At 39.7% G+C, this 25,175-nt stretch overlaps 1 protein-coding gene across 1 annotated transcript; it reads left to right on the top strand.

Moving 5' to 3' along the window:
• The first annotated feature begins 521 nt into the window (after positions 1–521).
• On the top strand, positions 522–22,207 carry atf6b (activating transcription factor 6 beta). Its single transcript, XM_041808799.1, has 17 exons — positions 522–827; positions 6,689–6,768; positions 9,832–9,913; positions 10,482–10,541; positions 10,641–10,720; positions 10,901–11,087; positions 12,829–12,990; positions 14,955–15,124; positions 15,462–15,641; positions 16,837–16,919; positions 17,815–18,003; positions 18,103–18,210; positions 18,664–18,763; positions 18,950–19,017; positions 19,208–19,307; positions 19,587–19,671; positions 21,666–22,207. The coding sequence occupies exons 1-17, from the start codon at positions 755–757 to the stop codon at positions 21,986–21,988; spliced, it is 2,130 nt and encodes a 709-aa protein (XP_041664733.1). The 5' UTR covers positions 522–754; the 3' UTR covers positions 21,989–22,207.
• The last annotated feature ends 2,968 nt before the right edge of the window (positions 22,208–25,175 follow it).

Here is a 25,175-nt window from a genome sequence, read left to right as displayed (position 1 = left end):
ATACGCCCCTCTCTGGTGTTATGTAATAAACTCCTTCCACCAAAATAATAGCTTAAATAAAGTTTAGCAAAGACGGGCAAAGTGTATCTGTGTATTTTAAATGTCGACTGCTTTTATGCATATAGAATCTTCCTTAATATTCCGTATTTATTTACATAACATTACGTTATTTTTGCAACGCTTGAATCAACGTGATTTCCACCCGAACTGTTTTTTTATACTCCGATATCTTCTCATTAGCTTGCGCGCATGTCAGTTATGATGCAGACCCGGAATTCCTTTGTGTTGATTGGTCAAACTTCTCCGTCAGTCAGAATACGCTCATTTAATTGGGCCAAATCACCCCTAAAATCCCTCACCCTTCATCGCCCCCAACAATAGGACAACCAATGTCCCAATCGCAGCCTTACTACCTTTCTATTGGTCTGGAGTCCCGTCAATCACTGAATTCTCTTCTGTGATTGGCTGCTCTTTCAGAAGAGGGTGGCAGCTTTCCGGGATATGTGTTTCCTTGTCTGTCATACGCGAAGCGAAAGGAACACGGAGTGATCGTCCCAGCGAGGCAAATTGAATAAATAAGCACTATTTCAGCTAAAGTAATACTTGATAACATTAAGTTATAATCTATATCCACGTCTGATATCACAGAGATGTGTAAATGTTAATTTAAACGGCCGTGTTGCGCCTCTGTTTGTTTAGCTAGCTGTTATCACGACGCTATCTGACTGCAGCCAAACACACCGCCTTTGTGGCTATGAGTACGGACTTACTATCTGATTTGGACACTCGTTTCTTCGCTGATAACCTCCTGACAAGCGAAGACTGGGGTGAGTTATCATTTCAAGCCTCTACATCGGAATTAAAAGCGATATTTTGAACGATGTGAAGCTAACATGGTGAGATAACGGCTGGTGCGGATGCCCCTCAGCCTCCCTCCCCACAGGCGTTTATGGGCGTCAAAGCGACTTTAACGGTTAAACTATCCCTTAAATTTAGACAAATATGATGTTAATTATAGGAAATGGGTTAAGCAGTCAAAAAGACTGTACATACACGAGGTTCCAACGTGTATTTAGTACTTCCTCATTCAGCAAAGCAGCCGGATATGTCAGTTTATCTTTACCACAGTGGGTGGAAGCGTGATCACACTAATAAAACAACAGTCACTCACTATCAGCTTCGTTTTTACTGCACTGTATTACAAATTAACTTTCATTTTTCATGTTAATGGTTGTTAAACTTATACAGATAGACAGGGTATATAAATTATGGCATTTAACAGATGTAGTTTCATGGAAAATGCATCTTTATTAAAGCAGTCCTTGCAGATCTTATCCTTTCAGCAATTCCACCCTAGTACCAGGTTAAAGCTTTTGTATTTCTGAAACACTATGTCCTATGAATGTAAGTGTTTTTAGTATGTTTTTACTTTATTATACCATGTAGTTTAAAACAAACCAGTGTTAATTTCGTTGACTAAAACTAATCGTCAGCAGCCCCTTTTGCCATGACAAAAACTAGACTAAGACTGACAAATTAGATCTGTGATGACCAAAACTGACAAAAACTAAGTTTAGTTTGTGTCAAGATGACTTAAACTAGAATAAAATGTAATGTAGTTTTCATCAGACATTCAAAATCTGACAAAAAGAAAACAATGCATCTGTATCTATTCTGCCTCTCAGCTGTAGAAAGCAGGGACCCCAGGTTTTGCAGGGTGCAGAGAACACACTACAATGATTTGGTACCAGATTAAGGCAAGAAAATAAATGCTTAGACTGAAATGTGAGGACATTTTATGGACTTAAACTAGACTAAAATGTTCTAAGTTTACGTCGATTTAAACTAGACTAAAACTAAAAAGGAGAAACGATTACAATGTGACTAACACTAAAATGCTTTTCGTTTAAAGACTAGAACTAAAAATAGCTGCCAAAATGAACACTGAAACAAACAAACAAAAAATCCTATCTAAGATCGATGGAAACGGTGGCATAAATCATCAAATATGCATGCAAACACTTTCATTTTCCCTGCCTGTGTAGACACCAAAACATTGCCAACTTATTAAAGCAGTTTAGGTTTTGCTAAGCTGGAAATTTGCCTGTAATTTTGGTGATTGAAGACTAGAAACTACCCCTTATTACTAGGGATGCACAATATTATTGGTCTGATATCGGTATCAGCAGATATCAAAATTTCTGCTGATATTTTGCCTGTGTATTTCAGCATCTATCGACTGTAAATTTTGTACATATATACTAATACATTAGTGGAGTTTAAGTCTGAACCAACAGACCTATGTCAGGTGAGGTCTTTTTCTTTATTTATCCTCATTCTTTAAACTTGAAAGTGTTTTTTAAGGACTAAAAATTGTTTCCTTGGTCATCCTTGAACCTTAAAGTGTCCAAAAGGACTGACATTTTTTGTCCGAAAAGTATATTTAAATATCGGTATCGGCTAAAATGAATCTGTAAGTATCGACATATTGGATATCGGCAAAAATCCAATATCCTACATCCTTACTTATTACAGTGATCATTGACTGGCGGCCTGGGGCCACATTAGGCCCTCCACATCTTCTGATCTGGCCCCCAAAACATTATCAAACTTAGAAAATGTGCAGAGGAAATAATATGTACTCCCTACAGCTATTAAAACAACTCCAAAAACAATTGACATTGAAAAATTGTCATCAGGAAGGATTTCATGTTTCATTCGTTTTTCATATTCACCTGTCAGCTGTTACTAGCAAATATAATGCATGTTAAACACCTATTTATCAGTCCATTCTTGATTAAAGCTGTCGTTTTCTGTCAACTCTCAGTTTCAGGCATTTTGGGAGTGCAGTTTTCCTGCTGGGTGTTATCACTGCACAACATATTAGTGTCAAACCTGTGATGGACATCATGCCAGCCACAGCGTGTTGAATGGAACCATCATTAAAATGCAAATAAACACATTTGCATTGTCTAAATTGCAGGAATACATTTGCAGTGTTATGGTACTGAAGCATTACCAATGTTTTTGTGCATTTTAGACTGTGAAAGTGTTTTCCTGAAATTTTTGTTAATCTAAAATAACAAATTTCCCAACATAAGGCTCCATGTACTTCTATTTTTGTTCCAGTGGTGTCAGAACAGTCAGTATAGTTTATTTGACTAGTTTCTCTCCATCCTGGCCTTTCTGTGAACCCCTGAAGGCACAGAAGGACTTCAAAGACCTCACAGTGTCGCTTACCTGTAGCCTGCAGGTGCACTTCTAGAGCCGAGACCTTGGTTTGAGCTCACAGATAAACATTAGAACCACGTTCAGCACTGCTGTAAAGTCATTCTACCTCCCTGAGGTCAGGAAACACAGTGTTCCCTGTGTAAACCCCTGGATGTAAAACACACAGTATAGTGGCTGATCAAACTGTTTAATATGGGTCATTATTGACCCGCTTATGGAAGAGAGGAGGGTCCAGTCATGTGTGATCGATACGTTGATTTTTCCTTTATTTAGCAAGTCTTTTCAGGTTCAAAAATACCTGAAACTTAAATCCATGGATTCAGTTTTTTATTTTTTTTCCTTACTAGACCATTTTCAGCTAAACAGACACAGGACAGATAAAATTAGATATCTGGAGGTGTTTCTTCGAGCCCTGTTAAAAAACAATTGAATTAATAATGCTAAGGTTTTTCTTTGGTTTAAATAAGAATAACAAGGCAAAATTGTCACTCCTTTTGAAACCAAAGAGCCCACAGAAATTTGAATATTTGTCAAAGTTTGTTCACTTCAGACCTACTTTTCACTGTTACGCTGTGCTCTGTCTTATTGTTTCTCCTCTGTAGTAGGGTTATAAACTCTGTTCGACTAGATAAGATAAAACTTTAATGATCCGGAGAGAGAAAACTGGGTCAATGAAGCAGGACAAGGTGATAAAGCCGAGAGTCAATAAACACTGAAGACTCTGACAACAAAGTAAAAGTACAGAGAGTGAAGTTTTAAAAGTTCTTTTCTTTATTTCTCTCATTGAGAACGTTTTATTTCACTAGATCATAAAAAACACCGCCCAATAATCGGATAGTTTAAATAAAGTTTCAAGACAAATTTAATAACTATATAGCTCAGATTTGACCATAAGCTTCACAGACAGACTTCTCTTTTCACACAGTTGCACACAGTCAAAGGGGGTTTGTAGCAGCCTTATTTTTTTAGGGGTTTACATTATTACTGACATAATCTAGGCATCAGCAGATAACAGCCTAAAAAGTTTAACATCACATTGCCAGACTTGAAAATAACTGCTGGTATGTAGCTTTAACAGGGATTTTTGAGAAGACTACAGCTCGTATTGAGTCCTGGCCTTTTCCATGTTAGGGTCAGACACTGGATGGTTTCACATTAGGGACCCAGGCCCAAGTACCCTGGACCTCAAAGTCTAGTTCCACTTAGCCAGTGTGATTTTAATTGTACCTTACTCAAGCAACGTGCCTTAGTCTGCTTACTGAGGTGGTGTCGGGCACAGGATGGAGGAGATGGAAATGCAACCATGCCCATGGGTACCTGTCAGTGAGCAGGGTTGTAAAGTCAATCTTCAGAAACCATTCTGTTCAAACAGCACAGCTGCATGGTAGATGTAGAAGTAGGAAGAGGGTTGTTGTTGGCTTCTTAGAAAAAAGAAAACATCCATAGCAGCAGGATGGACTGTGTTGTCCATGTGTAAGCAAATGTCATGGCTTCTTATGTTGACCGTGAGGCTGAAATCAACTGCAAACAACACAGAGTGATGGGTTCACTGGGCAAGGCAGCGTGGCACTCATGGTATCAGAGCATGCAGACAGAAGTTAGAGTCTTTTGACCTTTGGTCCTTCTGGTCCTACAGCCTCCTGTGAGGCCTGGATGCTGACTGATGGCCAGAGATGCCGGTAGGACTACTTTATCACAACATCTCTTCTGCACATTTTTGGGTATCATTGGCAATACTGACATGTCCAGGAGAGCAAGGATGGGGAGGGTCAGCTTCCACGGGCACCTGTTATTTTTTCCAAACCTCATCCAGCTTATGCAATGCGGGGTGCAGGACCTGGTGGGTTGGTTCTGCAGGTGTTGTGTCGGGCTGCTGTGGTGAAGACGGAGCTGATCCAGAAGGCAGAGCTTTTGATTTACTGGTCAGTCTTCCTCCTAACCCTCATCTATGGTCATGAACTCTGGGTAATGACCAAAAGAATGAGATCAGCAATACAAGCGACTGAAATGAGTTTTCTCTGGAGGTTGGCTGGGCTCAGCTTTAGAGATAGGGTGAGGAGTTTAGACATCTGGAGGGAACTAAGAGTAGAGCCGCTGCTCCTTTGCATCGAAAGGAGCCAATTGAGTTTGCGCATCTCATCAGGATGCCTCCTGGTCACCTTCCTTTGGATGTTTTCCGGGGAAGATCAAGATTGCGGTGGAGTAATTATATTCTGTCTGGTCTGGGCACGCCTCGGGATCCCCCAGCAGGAGTTAGAAAGTGTCGCTGGGTAGCAGGATGTCCGGGTTGACTTGCTCAACCTGCTGCCAACCTGACCTGGCCCTGGATACGTGGAAGAAGATGGATGGAATGGCAGACATGAACATTTCTGCCAATATGTGCAGCTGAGCAGATGTATTGGTCACACAGCCAGTGTGAAGGGTGAATAAAAGTGGCATATAACAGGGATTTGTTAAAAGAAGGCTGCTCAAATCCTGGCTTTGAGTGTGTTTCTTCCTGAGTGAGACAGACCTACACTCACTAACCAAACAGCACTGCTTCAGTGAAACAGATTTTCTAGATAGAAGTCAAGTAAACGTGCTCTCTCTCCTCTCCAAGCTTGATGTCAGCAGATATCTGCAACATTTAGCGGTTGTTGTGCTCTGCAGAGCGTCTCAGGTCTTTCACACAGGCTATGTGCTGGCTTGACTTGACTTGCCTAGGGGCAGGAAAGATGTTTAATGAAGAGTAACAGCTTTAAGGTGTGTCTGAGTTGATTCACTTGTTTTAAATCCAGGATGATTAAAAGGGCTGTGGCTGTGATGCATAGGCTACAACTCTGCTCCTCCTTACTGCTGATAAAAACCGTTTATTTCAGACAGTCTTCACTGTTAAAATCCTCAGTGAATTGTTGACATGCATGTGTAAATCTGCCAATGTGATGATTGACTTTACAAGCTATTAATGCTGCAAATCTCTCAACAAAAAAACATGAGTGACAAAAACAGCAGCTTTTGCTGGATGTACTTCTACTTGGTTCTACTTTGTGTACATATGAGTCATTAACCCTGAGCTGTGTAAGAAATAAAGTGAATGATATCTTTTTTGAGAAAATTTTTCTTCATTTTTAGAGGTGCCACATTTAAAAATGTCAAATATTAAAGTGTATTTAAAATCACCAGTTATTGATTAAAAAAGTCTGTATTTTTCTGATAGACAAACACCTTTACATCTCACAGAACAAATATTAACTTGTTTAAACCACGTGCTGCTTTAACAGGATTCAGACTCAATAAATCACCTCAGTGCATCTGCTGAGCTTCAAAGTCCAGAGCTGTTTTCACCTACAGATCATTACATCAGGCAAAGCATGATGGGAAATATGAGACCAAACAGGGTTATGGTGAAGAAAAAACAGTCTTGTTATGTCTCTGTTGACTTCTAACATGTGTTTCTTTCCTCTTTTCCTCTCGTCAGATGCCTGCCTGTATCAGTGTGAGAGCATGGAGGAGGGAGAGGATGGAGAGCTCGGCCCCAGGCTGAAATACGAACCGTCGGTACGGAGACAAAAACAGAGTTACAGCTCACGGCTCGGCTTTTTGATTGGACACTGAGAGTGAAACTGGTGCTCTGCTTCATATGCAGACACTTCAGACAAAAAAAAATTTGTTTAAAGCTTGATTGAGCCTGGTGAAACTTCTAGCATCTTTGCCTTTCAGGAAATGCTTTTTAACAACTACTGAGGGCATCTGATTGAAATGGACTTAAGTCTACAAAAAAGAACAAGTGCATCTGAATTTCTAAATTTCAAATTTCTCATTAAAACCTAAATTTCCTTTATTTTCCTAAATTCACAGGATGTAGATTTCACCACCCGAGGTTTTGCAATCAAAAAAAAAGATGACGAGTTGAGATGCACAGCTCTAACCACATCTGTGGTCACTTCCTGATTTGAACCAAGGACTCGGTCCATAAAAACGGCACTTCATGGTGTATTTCCTTAAAAGTAGGGGTGCACCCATTGCAATTTTCTGGCCAATCACCGATCACTGATCTTTAAAAAGCCTGACCTGCCGATTCCAATTTTGGCCGATACCAATTTTTTTATAACTGACAGCATACACCTTCAATGTTCCAATCTTATTTTATTGAATAACATTGAATAATACCCATGAAACAATACAAACTTGTTGTTTTAACTGCACATGAGGTAGTTCTCTCAAATATAAATGAAAAGTTTAAAGCTTTGCTGTCCAAACTACTAAATTATATCAGTTCCTTTAGTCTTTCATTTTTCACATTTTAGTAGGTAGAGGCATATGAAACTGATCTTATCCACCGATCTTATTTACAAGGATCAGCCGATTGCTGATCTCCTAAAATTAAGGAAATCGGCGCTGATACTGATTTTGGCCGATCGATCGGTGCACCCCTACTTAAAAGTAAACCACACTGCATGCCTCTCTCACGCTGCAAGGTACTAGCAAAGATGTGAGATACCTCAGTGCAATCCAGGAAGGCCACTTTAAACAGCTTTTCTCCTGCATTATTTGAAATTCATCCATGAAACCAAAATGTTAGCTTCCTGTTTAATGAATACACTTTATGCAGTTTTTATAAAACAGTCCTAGATTCATATTGAAAAGTGGAGGTGGGTAGAAGTGGGCGGCACTTATGGTCTCAACATGAAATGCCTCGCAGGACCACAGTGTTAGGAGTGATGGGTGATAGAGTGCTGTGTTGGTTGGAAGCTTGGATGATTGAACCCATAACCAGAATAATCACGACTCACTACTGCAACAAGACAAAGTTTCCTGGAATCATTCATGCAGCGGCCCTTCCTCTTCGCTCAGCGTGTCCATTGCAATGGTAGACAAGTCATGTCATGATGCCTCACAGGGCAGGCACTGTAATAAGACACGTCCCGTTTCAGTTGTAAAAATGAAGGATTTTCTCTGATTCAGAAAAGTGTAGAAGATATTTCAGATAATATAAGATTTCTACTATTATATATATATAAATTTTAAGGCAAGTCATTTTTAAGTAAAGGCCATGTAAAGTGATAAATAAATCTGTATTTAGATTTGTTACATGACAGGCTATTGTTTTATGAACCCTCAGGTTAAAATAAGTAAAATAAAACATGTCTAAGTTTATAAAATCAAGCTTTAAAATCATGACAATGAGGCAGTATAATCCAGGGTGGTGTGGGCGTGTCAGTTGAATGAGCTGAAGCCACGCCCACTCAGGAGAAAGACTAACCCTGTCAATTTTTTTAAAAGGCCACACCCTGACTGGAGGAAAGAGCTCTTACTATTAGCCCCGCCCCCTGACCTTATATTAACCTCATGATCAGGGCAGCTGTCTGGCTCTGTGCCAGACAAGAGACAAAGTCTGTTTTCTGGCTCAAATCTCTGTTATGATGCTTTTAATGATCCATAGACCACTGTGGCTGATAGATTTGGGGAATTTACCTCACAATGAACAAAAAAAAAAAAACAGCATTAAACTGACTGTTAACTTTCAATAAAGGCAGTAACATCAACTAACAACAGACGGTACTGAGATGAACTGCTCTTTAATTTTATATTGTAGTGTTAGAGGGGTGGGGTAACTCCCAACTGGGGGTTGGTGACATCACCAGCCCACATATTGGCCCCGCCCACATTAAACCCAGCCAGGAAAGAGGTGAAAAACTTTCTGAACGTCTAAATCTGAAACTTGTTTACAGAAATTATATTTCAAAATATTTGAGTGTTAAGACACAAACTTTGGATTTCACTTTAAGTCTTTTCATTGCAAAAATAAATAAAATTTTACCTATAAAGTGACTTCACATCACAGCGATGTTTTCGCTACCTCTTGGCTTATATCCATATAACTGAGCCAACCTTGAACATGATGTTATGTATCATTATGTCTAGGGATGCACAATGTTGGATTTTTGTTGATATGCTGATTTTTCCTAAATTAATTTTAGCCGATACTGACAGTGAAACTGATATGTGCAAATTGTCTGTTGTAAAGACTCTTTAAAGGCCTTAATCTGACATTTTGCTCTGATCTGATTTTTTTTTGTTTAGCTGTTCTCACAACATTTTTAATAAGGCCTGTATGCAGACTATAAACAGGTTACAGTCCTGGACGGCTGAACTGATCCGACAGCTGGGTTTATCCCCCAATATGTGGTCCAACTCCTAAAACAAGACACAATCTGACTGTGACCACTGTGTGGATTTGAGTCTGAAGCCTCTTTAAACTTAGCTTTAATTTTTTTTGGAAATGGGTTGTCCTAACACGTTGAAATTAAAGCATGAATTACTTGCTCAAAATCATTAAAGGAAAGGACTTTTAATCTTGGGTTAAAACCTTGGGTGAGGAAAACCAAGTCTCTGAAACAGTTTGTGGATTTCCGTGACCTTAAACGGATGAGCTGCTGCTTTAAGTTATATTACAAACATGTGAAGACTGCCATGTTAAGTCTGCAGCAGCATTAATCATGAATCTGTTACCGCTGCAGTGAGTACAGATGATGGGTCAAAACATAATCAGGCTAATAGTTCTGGTCTCGTTTTCCACCTGACTTTCTCTCCCTCTCGCTCTCTTTTTCCCTCTCACAGTTTGACAACGACCTCGTGCTCACCCTCGATCCTGACAACCCCACGTCGCCATGGCAACACCTTGACGACAACCTTCTCACAGGTACAGGGCAGCAGTGAGAGGGAACTTTTACCAGAGAACACAAAACCACCTCGGGTCAGCGTTTTGTTTTCACAGCTCAGGAAGTCTGAAACTTGAGATGCTTCATCCTCGCTGTGTTTAGACCTGTCTATGGAAATCTGAAGTCATGGAAGTTTAATCTTCTCTGTGGATAAAGCATAAAATTAAAAACTAAATAAATGTTGATTATAGAGGGACTGTTTTTAGGACCAACAGAAGGCAGATTTGGAACCAAAAGGGTGTTGTAACTCACCTCCAAAAACACTGATTTCTGTTGGTACCCACCTGCTATAGTATACATCTTTGGGTGTTTTCACAGCTGAAGGTCTGGACCAAGGTCCGTGTTTTTGTACCATTGCATATGTTTGGTTGGTTTCGGTTTCACACTGTTTTTATCGCAAACAGACTATGGATCGGTCAGTTGGTTTATTTTGTCCTAATCTCATTTTAATTCTAATCTGATGGCCCAGTCTTGTCTGGTTTCTCATCTGTATTATAAGAGTAGATTATAAATATTTGTTGATTTCTTATTCTGTCTTTTCCCTTAAAGGTGAAACTCCTGTGATAAAGAATGAAATGACGATCACTCAGCCTCTACCTGTAGACATGTGTAAGCTCTCCAGTTTCTTTTCAAGTCTCTCATTTGTTAAACAAACACAACATTCTTTAGACTCTTCTTTTTTATTGATTGATTTATTTGTTTGTAAAGTGTTCCAGGTGAAGTCGGAGCCTCTCTCTCCTGCATCCTCTCACGGGTCCGACTGCTCAGTGTCGTCACCAGATCCACAGGTGTGTTCACATCAGACCTTTATGGGGCTTTCTCTGTGTAACTCTCATGTTTAATCATGCAGCTAGATAGATAAAAGCTTGATTCCTTCCTTATTGGATAAACAAACTGAAGATTGAGTTCAAATAGAGGCAAACTAACATAATACTGTGTAACAGTGTTGTATCTTCCCACCCGTCCAGATCACAGTTAAAGGTGAAAACCCTCCGACTCCTCCCTACATGTACGGGGACGTGCTGTCTCCTCCTCTCGGGTCCATGGAGATCACTGTGGCAACAACAGCAGTACCCCAGCAACAGACGCAGCTACAGACAGCACTAACCACACAGATCCCAGCAGTGATTGGAGGGATTCAGACGCAGGCTGCAGGTAAGCACAGCCATGGACGATGAGATGATGGGACAGCGTTTGTCTCATGAAATGCACCTTGAACATCCCCATCACTCTCCTTAAAACATGACTAAATATAGCTTAGGCTTAACAATAGGGTTTCTGACTCCAGTAGTCCATTAGCTCTGGTCTGAATCATGGACAGACTTGTTGCATTGTTGTATAATTGCTCAAGTATGGTCTGATCACATGGGCACATCTATAAATTGACAAAACGTGTGATGCATGGGGAAAATGTTAGAAAATGTCAGAAGTAAACAAAGACTGTTTGACTGCTGTCTGGCTGTGGCTGCTCTGTAGACGCTTTACAATTTCAGAATGGACACCATCAAACTGAAAATGAGGTTGAACTGGAGCTCAAAAATACAGTGTTGATGTGCTGGAGTTGAGGAGAGGGCTTGACTGTCTGTGCTCTTAAACCCATGTTCAACTGGCTACGGTGGATGGTTTAATCCAAAAAAGAGTGAAATGCTTCCTGCAGTTTTATCATATCGTGGTCAGTTCATGTTCTCACTCCAGAGTCTGAAAAAAAGCAGAGATCCACCTTTTCCCTCGGTGTCGGCATGGTTGTCTGGTCCACTTCTTGACAACTTTCACACCAGCACAAACAACCAAACACTGTCTAGGCAAACAGACCCCAGTTTGTTTTAACCATGGTGTGAACTACACCACCAGCTCACTTCAAGATGTAAAAGCTTAAATTTACATGGAAAAATGTTTGTTTTTAGCAGATACCTTACATTTATCAAGACTGAGCTGGCAGATCATTCAATTCAATTCAATTCAAAAAAACTTTGTTTGTCCCCGGGGGGCAATTAAAGGCACATAGAGCAGCAAGTAAACAACAATATAGAAATTCAGTCAACCACTGCACATCGACAATAAGGCTAATGTTCAAAGTGCTAAAATACTAAATATAGAAAGTAGCACTACTACCAAACAATTAAAATAAGGGGAAGAAATAAAGGAAGAGAGAGAGAGAGAGAGGAAGAGAGGGAGATATAAAATAGTAATTGCTGAAGTATTAAAATACTAAAAATTTTCTGAGATCATTTTTGTGAGTGTTGGTTTATCACAGAAGGAACTATTTTAGGGTTTGTTGTGCTTTAGTATTTACCTCAATGGCACATTTATAAGCTTCAAAAACAAAAAATTCTGGTGCTTATGACCAGAATCAAAAATGCTAAACAATTATGAGAATATATCAGAGACCTGTAGAACTTCACAAATAGTTCTTCTAGGGGGTTTGTGTCAGCTGAGCTCCCCCTTACTCCCTCATAGTTTGCACCCTTGTTTGAGTTGAATCCAGACAGGTTTATTGTGAAGATGCTGTAAAAAAGGAAATTCAATGCCAGTTTGTTTAGGCAATAGGAGAAAAATTTGTTCTTTAAGTGAACCCCCTTACATAGAGATGTTATCCTGTACAGAAACCCCGAGGCAAACCATAAGACAATGCGGGGATTAACTGTAAATGTCCTCTAGAGAGGAGGAGCTTCTTTACTCTACTGTTGCATTCATAATAAAGTCTTATTGAACCAGCCTTAATGGTTGGTTAAATAGTAGATAATTGGAGCATAGAGGAGAAAAATCTAACTTCCTTTTAAGGAGTTAGCTAGAACCTTTTTTCACACAAAAAAAGTGAAAAAATTAACATTATTGTTTCTTTGTATGAAGTCTGCTTCCTGTCAAACATGTGATGCTCGTTTCCTTCCACCTGTAGTGTTACCTGGTCCCGCGCTGAAGGCGAACACCATCCTGAGCACCAAACCCCCCATCCAGCCTCGACCAGTGTGTGTCACCACCCTCCCTGTCCCCCAGACCCCAACACCCGCCAAGACCCTGATCCTGCAGGGCCTCCCTTCCATGGACCAGAGCAGACCAGGTGAGGATCTGACGGTTTCACGTGAGGTCTGTGTATTTGAATATGTTTGCCTATGTAAATAAAGCTGAACTTACTGAATGGAGGAAGACGGGGCAAGTCAAAGAGAAAAACAACCCTTCGTGTGTTTCGTGGATTAGAGTGTGGTTTTTGACCCCAAATTTTTAAATTTATTAACAGAGATGTATCCATTTCCGACATTCGGATACTTTACCCTTAACACTTTGTGTGAAAACAGTTTGATATCAAAGTGATTGAGCTCTTTTTAGAGATCTGGATTATTTTTTCTCAGCTCAGCAATTAGTGCCAGCCTTTCAGTGCCCAAACAGCTTTTTATTTGGTGCTATTTTACCTTTTATATATCTTCAAAACAACAACAAAATGAGATAAAGAGAACCATTTCTGAAACAGGAGCTTGCTCTAATAGTTCACTTCCTCGTTGCATGAGTATACTTGGCCGATAAAGCTGATTCTGATTCTGGTAACTTGTCTTGAAATGAGTTGTAATTCCAATCTAACCAACACCCCACAATATGTATGTAATTAGTAATTTATATGTAATTTATTAAGTAATTAATACACATACTTCTGTGTCCTTTAAGAGCGTTGTTATGACAACATAAGAAAGATTATTAAAGAGCCATCGCTAAGAAGCACCATTGCACATAAATTACTTTTTTGCACTTTAGTGTGCAAGAGTTTTCCTCCAGCTTTTTGTTAAACACGTTGCCATCTGATGCACCCGTCTTAAAAAAGAGATGCAAAGCAATTTTTACAAGTAAATATCAGATGCAGTATCTGATCTAACACTGCCTGATTCATGCTGCACAGCAAGTCCACACTGACTTAACTGTCACATGTTTTACCCCTTTCGGACAAGTTCATATTGTTCTCAGAGGTCCCAGAAACATGTCTGTGACTTTTTTTTTTGAAAAAGCACTCCAGTATTGGATTTTTGCATGTCTGAAATCCCCTCTATTTCAGCCCTGCTCAGAATGAGCTGTCTGACTCTGCCCCTCTCAGGTAACAAATGTGGCTCTCTCCTGATCCTCAGGAGAGAAGGGTGGAACTTTCTTCTAAATGGGGAGGAGTAACCAAACCAGGGGGTCGGGGCTAACTCTCCACATGACATCATGGGGGGAGAATGTGAAAATAGCTTGTTTCAGCTCACAATTTCTGAAAGCTGGAGAAAGAGCGGAAGGGAGGGAATGGATTTTTCTGATTGTGGACAAGCCAGGGCCACATATTTATTAGAAACGCCTGAAAAAGTGTATTTTGCATATATTTTGCATAATATGTGACCTGTAAAAATGTGCATGCAGCAGCTGAGGCCTAGCAGTGGATTTTAGCCTATTGCTCATGACCAGACTGATAAATGCTGATCTGTCTGTTAATTATCTGATGAACCCATTTCCTTTCATAGGCACATTTGATGAATGAGAGCTAATTTGTTATTTTGGAGGTAGTGATGGGTCCTAGGGAAATGCTGATTCATTTATTTATTTAACCAAGACAACCTTGATTCAACAAATTCACAAACATAGAAACTATTGTAGAGATCAATCATCTCCTGAGTCACAGAGCACAAAATCATCATTCAAAACATTCACAGCCTGATGCATCTTACTTTCTAAAAACACGTACCCAGACAACAGTCTTCCTATCTGAAACTCCTTTAACCCATTCTGAGAAGCACTTCCTGCACTTTTCACCTGAATAAAACCACACAAGGATGAGGGAAACAGATTGATTATAGCCTTATAAATAAGGATTATGTCTACCAGTGGTCAATGAAGGTCAGCCAACCCAATCATACAAAGTACAATGATGAGTTAAGAATGTAAGATTTGTTATGCAGTGCCCCATGGGATAAAGTGCACTGAGAAGATGCATTGATCTATGTTTTTCAGGATCAGAGGATTGAATATTTGTTAAAAATCTTTCTCCTCCCCTGTTTCCTCCTCCAGTCGTCCTGTCTCAGTCCGTCTGCCTCGGATCGGCCCCAGCCATTGTCAAAGTGGAGCCTGTTTCTCCCAGCATCCCTCAGCACTGCTCCAGCCCCACAGCTCCACCAACCAGCAAACCTATCGTCCCAGCGACCACAACTTTACCCGGCAACAGCTCCAATGACATCGATGTAAGTGGATGGTAAAATGTTAGAATAAAAGCAGCTTAATGTTGCAGAAACACCAAACTGGGGCTCATTGTTTCACCTGGAACTTCTTATATAACATCATTTAGTTTCCCCCAGGCCTGTAGATTATATCACACACCTTTAAACTTTCCTGTATTTATGTTCCCCCTCCTTTATCTCATTTTCCCTCTCCTTTTCTTCTCTCGTTACCTTTCCTTTTGTCTCTTTCACCCTCGCCCTTCTCATCTTTCCTCCTTTCATTCTCTCTTTCCTTGCATAATCACTGCATCCTTACTTCCTTTCTCTGTTCCTTCTGTCCTTCTCCCTCTTCCTCTTCCAGATGAAGGTCCTGAAGCGGCAGCAGCGGATGATAAAGAACAGGGAGTCGGCGTGCCAGTCGAGGAAGAAGAAGAAAGAGTACCTGCAGAACCTGGAGGCCCAGCTGAGGGAGGCTCAGCAGGAGAACGAGCGTCTCCGCAGAGAGAACCAGGCACTGAGGGAGAGGCTGGCCGGGAAGGAGGTGAGGAGGGGGAGCTGAGTTCAGCTGTGTCCAAACAGTGTTTAAACGGCTCATGAATGATGCAGCACAGAGAATAGGACAGTTCACAAACCAGGAGGGAGGTTTAGATATACAGCCATAGAAATGTGCAGAAATTCAGACTGTTATCGAAAATGAAGAAAAAACTCAAATCTTATCTTTGAGTCTTATGAAGCCTTAAAAAGCTGTGTTTATGGATTTAAATCCACTAATTTCCCTATAGACACTGACTACAGCTCTTTTTTCTAAACTGCTGCTTTTCTTTTAATTAACAACAACAGATGGAAGAGCAGGAAATAAAACTCAGAGTGAGAGGAACATAAAAACATGTTGAGACGGTTAAACCTGCTCAACCTGAAGATGGAAATATACTGAACAGTAGCATTCAAATATTTATTCTGTTTATAGAAGCAATTCCTTAACTCAGGTGGATTTATATGCAGGGAATGTAAATCTGTCAGTGCTTTTTAGGTCAAATAAACCTCAGATTTACCTTAAAGTTATCCTGTTTATCTGTTTAAGGTACAAACATCATCATTTTATTAGCTAAAAGACAGAGAAACAGGATGACTTTGAGGTAAAAATGTCCTCATTTTATCAGGCTAAAGACAGAAACAGGATGACTTTAAGGTAAAAACGTCATGATTTTATCAGGTTAAAGACAGAAACAGGATGACTTTAAGGTAAAAATGTCCTCATTTTATCAGGCTAAAGACAGAAACAGGATGACTTTAAGGTAAAAATGTCCTCATTTTCTCAGGATAAAGACAGAGAAACAGGATGACTTTAAGGTAAAAACGTCATGATTTTATCAGGTTAAAGACAGAGAAACAGGATGACTTTAAGGTAAAAATGTCCTCATTTTCTCAGGATAAAGTCAGAGAAACAGGATGAATTTAAGGTAAAAATGTCATGATTTTATCAGGTTAAAGATGGAGAAACAGGATGACTTTAAGGTAAAAACATCATGATTTTATCAGGTTAAAGACAGAGAAACAGGATGATTTTAAGGTAAAAAGGTCCTCATTTTATCAGGTTTAAAGCCTAAAGAATCTAAAGGATCTTTTCTATTTATTCTATCAGAATCTATAATTCTATTTTCTGGTGCCTCTGTCTTGACTTCTTTTTGTTTTTAAAGTGTTCTTGTACATGCGTGTTAAGCTCTTTGTTTTTTCAGGGCAGTGAATCAGCGAGCAACAAACGGGCTGTGTGCGTCATGGCCATCCTTCTATTCATGACCTTCAGCTTCGGACCCGTCAGGTATCCTGCATGCTTTTGTTGTGACTTTTTTGAAACAAAATTGGACGTCTAAATGCTTACGTATGACTTTTTGAACAGTTTTTATAGTCCATGTTGAAAACTCACATGTAAATAAAGCCCACTTCATTAGTCGTGCTGTGAGGGAATGGACAAAGATAATGAAGTGATTGTTTTTTTTACAGAATAATGTGACAAAGAGTGACTCTTTTCACAGTAAATAAAACAATTCCATGTTCTAATGCCACTGTAGTCTTAACACAGGAGTTGATTGGTTGATAAGTGATCTGCAGCATTTAAATTAGACTTCCACTGAAATGTATTGAAAGCAGCTGGGCTTTAAAGGGAACCAGGCCTCTATTTGAGTATTTATGGTAGGTCTAGCTGCAGGGGGAAGATATGCAAGCAGCGCCTGTCTGCATTGATTACGAGCTGCCTTTGCACCAATGCAGAATCATCAAAGTCCCAATCACACGGCATCATAGAAAAGAAATGTTTTGTCTACTGTTCAGAAAATATACTCTGTGGTGCGATGTACTTCAGGATTCCAGATGGTCAAAACTGGTAAAAAATAGTGACAGTTCAATAAACCGATCAGGGATTGAAGTTATCAGAAGGGAAGAAAGCTTAAATAAAGAAGGTTGATGATAAATCAGTCCATAGTCCAGAGCAGAAAAAACAATTATAGATGTAAAAACTACCTACAAATGATTCATTTAGCCCAGAATTAACTGAGTTATCAGCTTCTGCCACTAGATTCACTACACATTTGATTACAGTCATTTTTATGATGTATTTTATAAGTGAATTATAGTTAAACCCCCCCAGAAAAATAAATGTCTCTCTCTGTTAAAACATGTTATCTCTTTAATTGACACCCCTCTGTTTTCCTCCGCAGTATTACAGACAGGAAGCTGACAGGCCTGCAGGACGATGTGGTGTCGTTCACGGGGCGGCGGCTACAGCAGATCAAAGAGCAGCAACAACAGCAGCAGGAAGCCGCTGCTCCACCTCTGAGCAGAGCAGAGGAGAGAACAGAGATGGAGGAGGAGGCAGGAGAAGAAGCTGCAGAGACGTTTCAGTTCAGGTCAGACAGAAAACTCTAGAAATGGAGACTGAAAAGCTAGCTGCTACTTTAGCAGGCGTGTATGGTGTCTCTAACATCCTAACATGTTTCTGCGTGCAGGAATCTGAGTGACGTGTTCAGTGACATGAAGGATCTGGTGCTGCAGGACATCGATCGGTACTTCTCCTCGTCAGACTGCAGACAGTTCAACCGCTCTGAGTCTCTGAGGTCAGTCAGGCAGCTGAACTTCTTCCATCCTTCTCTACCTCCTCCGTCTCTTCTTTTCCCCCTCTTTCAGCTTAGATTTCCTCTCTTTCTTCTATCTTTCTTTGATTTTGTCCATTCTTTCCCTTTACCTTCCCTCTCTACTCTCCTCTATTCTTATGGCAAAACCATTTAATTCTTCTTTTCTTTCCCTGCTTCACCCTCTTTCCTCTTTTTTGATCCTTTTTTCCTTACTTTCATCAGCTCTGTTATCCTCCTCGTGTCCTTCCCTTCTCTTTCTTCCTTTTAATCTTCCTTTTGCAGAATAATGAGCCTCTGATATCGGTTCTTTCCCCTTTTGTTGGCATTTCTTGTAAAGTAGGATTGGCAAAGTTTTTCTGTTTAAGTTGAATTTTTCCATTATCTCCACCACATTTCTTTAGTGTGAGGTTTTCCTGTTGTGTTTGTGTTCTTCAGGCTGGCTGATGAGCTGAGAGGTTGGGTTCATCGGCATCAGATCGACAGGAAGAAGTCTGGAGGGAAAGCAAAAATTGCCAAGAAGGCCAAAATAGCTCAGGTAGAGGTGGTGCTTTCTCTCCTCAGTAGTTCTGATGTTTCCTCCTTCTCTCCTGTTTCTTTGTAAGCCAATTTTAGAACTTCATTTAACAGAAACAGGAGGAGAAAGCAGTCTGTCTTGAGTTGTTTTTGTGGATTTTTAACATTCTGCTTTCTAAGACTTTTTTTAAAATCGGTTTTCCTGCAGAAAGCTCAGCTGAGGAAGACAAACTTCTCCAGATACCTGCCGATCCAGAGTCACAGGTCCATAGAAAGGTAAAAGAAAATCATCATCATCATCACATTAGGTCACAGGAAAGTTAGTCCTTTGAGTTTTGAGAGAAACAAGTTCGTGTGAAAGCTTTGCTTAAGATCGCATTTTTGGCTGGTTTCAGGGAAAATGTTTAACTTTTTCATGATTTTTAATTACAGTTAAAGACTAACTTATAATTGTTGGCATGTGCAGTCAGCTGCAGGTGCTCCCTGGTCCTGAGGTCACCTACAGCGACTTCCTGGATGCCATTGACCGCCGAGAGGACACATTCTACGTCGTTTCATTCAGACGGGTTTGTCTTTTCAATCTTTCTGTCAACAACAGCAGCCTCACAGTCTCACACAGTCCTGAAAAATCCTTTTTGAAATCCTTTGAAATCATTTACAGCCATTTCTGCATTCTTTGAATTGGAAGGACGGTATTTCTATCGCTGTAGAATGAATCAATCCTGAACCATATCTGATGTTATAAAGAGACTTAAAAATTGTGCAGCTTAACTTGATAGATCAGAGATGCAGAAAAGGAGAATATGACCCATAAATAAAAATGTTTCTCTTGTATGTTTCTGTAGGATCACCTTCTGCTGCCGGCCATCAGCCACAATAAAACCAGCAGGCCTAAAATGTCTCTGGTGATGCCCGCCATGTCAGTGAACGGTGAGTCTGTCTGAGCCATTAGTGCAAGAGACTAACAGCTAACCAAGTATTAGAATGAGCAGGATATGTACTACCAAGGCTGGCTACCAACTAAGGCCAGCCTTTTCTAGTTTTATTGGGAGAAAATGCATTAAAAAAAACGATTAAATACATTCTCTTACTTTTTTTGCTATTTTGAAATAAAAGTTAATTTTTATCCAAACATGGGGAAAGTAAACTAAGCTTCACATAGTGCAAAACTACAAAATATAGCATGATAAAGACCAAGTGTAAGGAAGCGAGTGAGCTGTATCTGACTCTGAGTGACACTAAAAATTTATTTTTTCATGATGTTAAGCAAAAAAAAGCTTCACCAAGAGGCCTCAGTGTGTTATATGATTGAATGTGCTCAGTAATGGAGTCTTCAGAATAAACAAATTGGGCAGACATCCCATAATGAAGCATCTGTCAATTCTTGAACTCTCTGTTACTAAACATAAAACACTTTGACTTTCTGCTGTTCCTTTTTGCCATTTACATTCAGCCCATAACTGGTAGCAACTAGGGATGCATGCGGTTAATTGCAAAAAACTGTTAAACTCGTTTATTAAATTAGCCGGCGCGGGATTTACAAATCGGTTAAACGTATTACCCATCATTTTTATAAACACAGGCTTGAAATCCCGGTCTATTATGCTCTTTAAAAGGGGACATATTATGCAAAAATCACTTTTTTAGGCTTTTCTAACAAAGACCAGCTGGTTTACCAGCAGTCATCCCCAAGAATCCCTGTCATACACCACAATGCAATGAACTATGGGTAATTCCCTCATGTTAAGTCTGCAGATATGCTCACTCACGGAAAGGGTGCCTGAAGGGCTCGAAGTTAGTGAGAGATCCCTCACGCACTTTATGATTTGACAGTGGGACAGCCCTAAGCCCTCACAGACTTGGTGGGAGCGTACCTCAAAGTCCCCGCTGACGCTATGACCCTGCAAGGATTTTGTCTGTTTTCTAATGATTTTCTCCTCTTTAGACCAGTCGGTTAAACGTAATTTAAACAAACATTTAGCTGAATAGAGAAATAGATGCTTAGGAACATTCTGAGGAAAGAGCTTTTGCCTCTTTCAAAATAAAAGTCTGTTTTTATCCAAACCAGGGGCAATGAAATGATCTTAAGATGGTGCAAAAATACAAAATAGAACACAAGTTCGACTAGTTTCCTGAGATATGAGAAATACTGTGTTTTACTTAAAAGTCTAATTTAAGCACCTTTCTCACAACTTAGATTTTTCTGTCAACATTTTCTCAAACAGCTGAGGCAGGTATTTCTGGCACAACTTCACCAACTTCCCAGGTGCATGGAGGATTAAAGAAAAAAATCTCCAGCAACTCTTGTATTTTAGGGACTAGCGCATTTGGGCTTGTGGCCTTCATCAGGGTCATCCTCATGTTTTTTCACTAAACTACTGGAGTTTCTGAAGCTTTCTGTTCCTCAAGCCTTTTCTCAAACCAAAGAGGACACAGAATAATCCATCGGTTAAAAAACAGTTTCGTAATAAGTTTCAGTGAATAACAAAAGATCAAAATAGGCTCGACATTACAACGAACCAAAGTCCTGCTAGTAAATAATTACATTATTCTTGTCCAACAGAAGAATCTAAAATAAAACAACAGACGTGTTGGGATTTTCTTATTTATTTGAAACAGCAACACATTAAGTTTTTTTGTTTTTGTTTTTGTTTTTTTTTTTTTAAAGTTTGGGTCTCAGGGGGAGCTCATGCTTCTCATTTGGATCTTGAGCTGAGACCACACACATGGGCCAAAACCAGATTTAGATTCATTTGTGAATAGCCAGGCTTCATGGAAAAATCATCAGAATAAGTCCTTAAAAAGATTCATTAACCCTCATTAAATGTCTTCTCTCTTCCTCTTTTGTTCTCTTTTACCATTCGTATCTCTTCCCCCTCCTATATGTCCTCTTCGTCCTCCCGTCCTCCCCCGCCCCCCCTCAGAGAGTCTGTATAACTCGTCTCAGGGCTACGAGATGATGATGCAGGTGGACTGTGAGGTCATGGACACCCGCATCATCCCCATCAAGGCGTCCGCTGTCCCCCCGTCCCTCCGCGACACGCCTACTCCTCCCCCTTCCTCCCACCACCACCATCACAACCACCATCACCACGGCAACCACACCTCGCTGCGAGGACGCCACCAGCATCACCACCCCTCCTCGTCTCCGTCCTCCTCCTCTTCTTCGCCGTCGCCTCAGAGGCAGCCTCTTCCCGCCCGGCAACGGACAGCCGAGTACTTTATCAGCCAATCAGAAGGCGTCTGAGAAAAGAAGGACATTTAGAGCTGAACGTTTAAAGATGTTTAATCTCCATCTTCACTACAGCAGGTAACAAACACAAAAATCCACACAAAGAAACATTTCAAGAGAAAATCCTTAAGTGGGTTTTCGTCTTTGATTGACGCCCTGAAACAAAGCAGCGTTACTGAAATCCTCCTTGTTTTGGTATTTTTGGTGTGTTTAATTAAATTAAAGCCTCCTTTAGAGGATTATGTCCTAATATATGAGAATATATTTCAAGTAATGAAACTCGGATGCAGACAAAGCAGCACACTGCACTTAGAAACAGTGCTGCATTTTAATATTTAATATTATTGTACAGTTTTGAATGAAACGTGGAGGAATGAGGCTTCTGGGAGATGACGTGCTACGACTAAACACTGAAAGTTTGTTTTATGCTTGTTTCTGAATCAGCTCTGATTTATTCTTCTGTGTCAAATCTTTTCTCTATTCTACGGTGCCTTGAGCACTACATCATTGTACACTGGTGTTCACAGTGCTCTCTAAAGTCCTCCTAAATGCCGGTTCTATCTTAGGCATATCTTATTTGTGTACAGGGAACCATTGCAACTAAAACAGAGTGTGTGATATTAGAGTTTAAATGTTGATCATCAGATGATTCATGTAAAAAAAAATAGAGAGGAGACAGTTTTGTTACCAAAACATCCATCCATCCATTTTCTTCCGTAATCCGGGCCTGGGATGTGACTTGTGCATGCACAAATCCCCAAAGCGAGATTTATAGTTCAGGCCGAGGCTTAGGACTACAAGAACCTCTGGCGTCTGCTTTGGTGTAGATTTGACACAGAAGTATAAATCAGGCTTTACTCCTCTTCTCTGCATGTGGGAGCAGGTTTGACCTACCGGTGGCGCTACAGGGCTGCAAAATAAACACTCAGAGAAAAGATAATTCAAGATGCATCTGCATTATGATGCATTTTGCAATAAAACACTTCAGTGACATGGAAGATGAATTTTTGAGGTGTTTACGTGCAGCTCTGCAGAATGAAGTCAAACTTGTGAATTGCCTCGTTTCTGTGGAGTTTTCTTTTTTGTATATTTGTGTTGTGGAAATCAGATTTCATGTTAAAGGTTGAAAAATAGAAAACATGTTCTCTGGATATTTGTTATCAGCGCTGATGGCTGCAGCATAAAGTTGGAGCTACATTTTAGATTCTGCACAACAGACACATCTAAAAATGTTACAAAAATTATCCGTTATGTATTTTTGCATCCATGTAAAATCAAAATGGGTATATTCCACATCTTTGCAGCTCACACAAATGCACACACAACTTGTGTGCATTTGCCGACAAATGAACATTTCTTTGCTTTTTTCCGCAAGAAAATATAAACATAGCCACAGGAAATCTTCATTTTCAGTTATATTTGCTTTATTGGCATGAACAGATCAGTTACTGCCAAAGCAGTTTAAAAAATTTAAATTATTTTATTTCATTATTTATCATTATTTACACACAATATTAATTTGCATATTTAATAATTCCACATATAAATCATGTATAATGAAATAAATGTGATTATTAGATAAAACAGTAAGACTAAAAATTATAGAAATAAAAACAGAAAAAAATAAATATATAATAAATAATAAAATAAATACTTTATCTATCATCCATCATGATTTAAAGTAAAAAAATAGCCTTCTCAGAAATCAGAAATGCTTACATGTACTGCAGAAATTGCTCAGAGAATTTCCTTTTTTAAGGTTTTCAACCAAGCAAAATAATTTCTGCGAGTATATTCAGAGGTTTCCTGCAAACTTTGAATCCTTATTGATGATTCAAAACCGCACAGGAGCAAGCATTAACAACGCCATCCAGTGTTAAATCAGCCAATGATACCTTAAAAATCCTTTAAAATCTGATGGGGTTTTTTGTATTGTTTACTGAGCTGATCTAACTTCATGCTGCATCCGTCAGATTTCTTCATGTTGAGTTTTTTTGTAGAAAAATCATGTTTTCTTGTTTTGAACGGGGATTATTTAATAGCTGTAAATATCAGTTTTCACTCTGTAGATATTTTGTTTTGTCATTTTTATATATATTTTTTATTTTGACAGCAAAAAGTTTAAAAATGTAAGAAAAAAGAGGAGAAAAATGACTGCTGTTGAGTTTTTATGTTGTTTTTATTTGTGTTCAGTTCAGTGGACCAATCAGCTTCACTCAAAGTGTAAACACAGGATTTATTAATATTTATGGACATATAATAGAGGTTCTTTTATTGTACAGAAACATTTACTGGAAGATTTCTCGCTCTTTGTTGAAGTTTTCTCAGAAACAAAAAACAGAAGTACTGCCAGATCAGGACGCATTCATCCAGTCTGTTTGAGGTTAAGCCCTGTTCAGACCCCGTTCAGACCCGGTTCACCGCTGCACCTAGAGAAGACGATGCATCGATTCCCTAACAAGGACTCTGTTTGCTTTGGTTTCCACTTCCTCTTTTCACACCGGTCTTGTAGCTGCATATAAATTGTGGCATGGGTTGTAAATGAGGACAGTGATAGTGAATTACCTACAGCTGCATTTCTGGTTTAAAAAAATAAAAGCATTAAAAAAAACGGAAATTACCAGGAGGCCTACACCAATTGAAGCTGTGAGCGTGATGCTGGAGATATCCCATCTTCTGTCAGTTCCTCCTGTTTTTTTCTGAAACAGTCTGGTCATTTAGGGTGGTTTCACATTGGGGATCTGAGCCTGGATCAGGCTACACTTGACCCCAAAGTCCAGTTCATTTGGCCAGCGTGAAAGCACCTGAGCACTGGGTCAAAATTCACCTGGAAAGATGGTCTCTGTCAACTCTAACATCCTCTGTTTCCTCCAGAACTGTTTTATTCTTCCAGCATGGGCCCGTTTTATCTTTTGAGCTGCACTGTAGAGGTGGAAGTAGGAAGAGGGTCATCACTGGCATCTTAAAAATGTTGGAAACATCCATTTAATGGACTCTATTGTCTGCACAGAGCAAAACAGAATGCTGGTTCTAGTGGTTGCCATAGTTGTGTCATCTTCTTTCTCCCTGGCAGATTTGCAAACCAGCTTTGTGCATACAGCCACCTTCTGTATCTGTGCACATGTGCAAGCATGCTCATGCACAGGACAGAGTTACTGATGTGGGGGGAGGCTCATGTTACAACGTCCTTAAAAGGATAGGT

The sequence above is a fragment of the Cheilinus undulatus genome, linkage group 16 (assembly GCF_018320785.1).
Source record: "Cheilinus undulatus linkage group 16, ASM1832078v1, whole genome shotgun sequence".
Classification (NCBI taxonomy): Eukaryota; Metazoa; Chordata; class Actinopteri; order Labriformes; family Labridae; genus Cheilinus; species Cheilinus undulatus.
The sequence above is the reverse complement of the archived record's forward strand: the minus strand, read 5'-3'. Positions and strand labels throughout refer to the sequence as shown.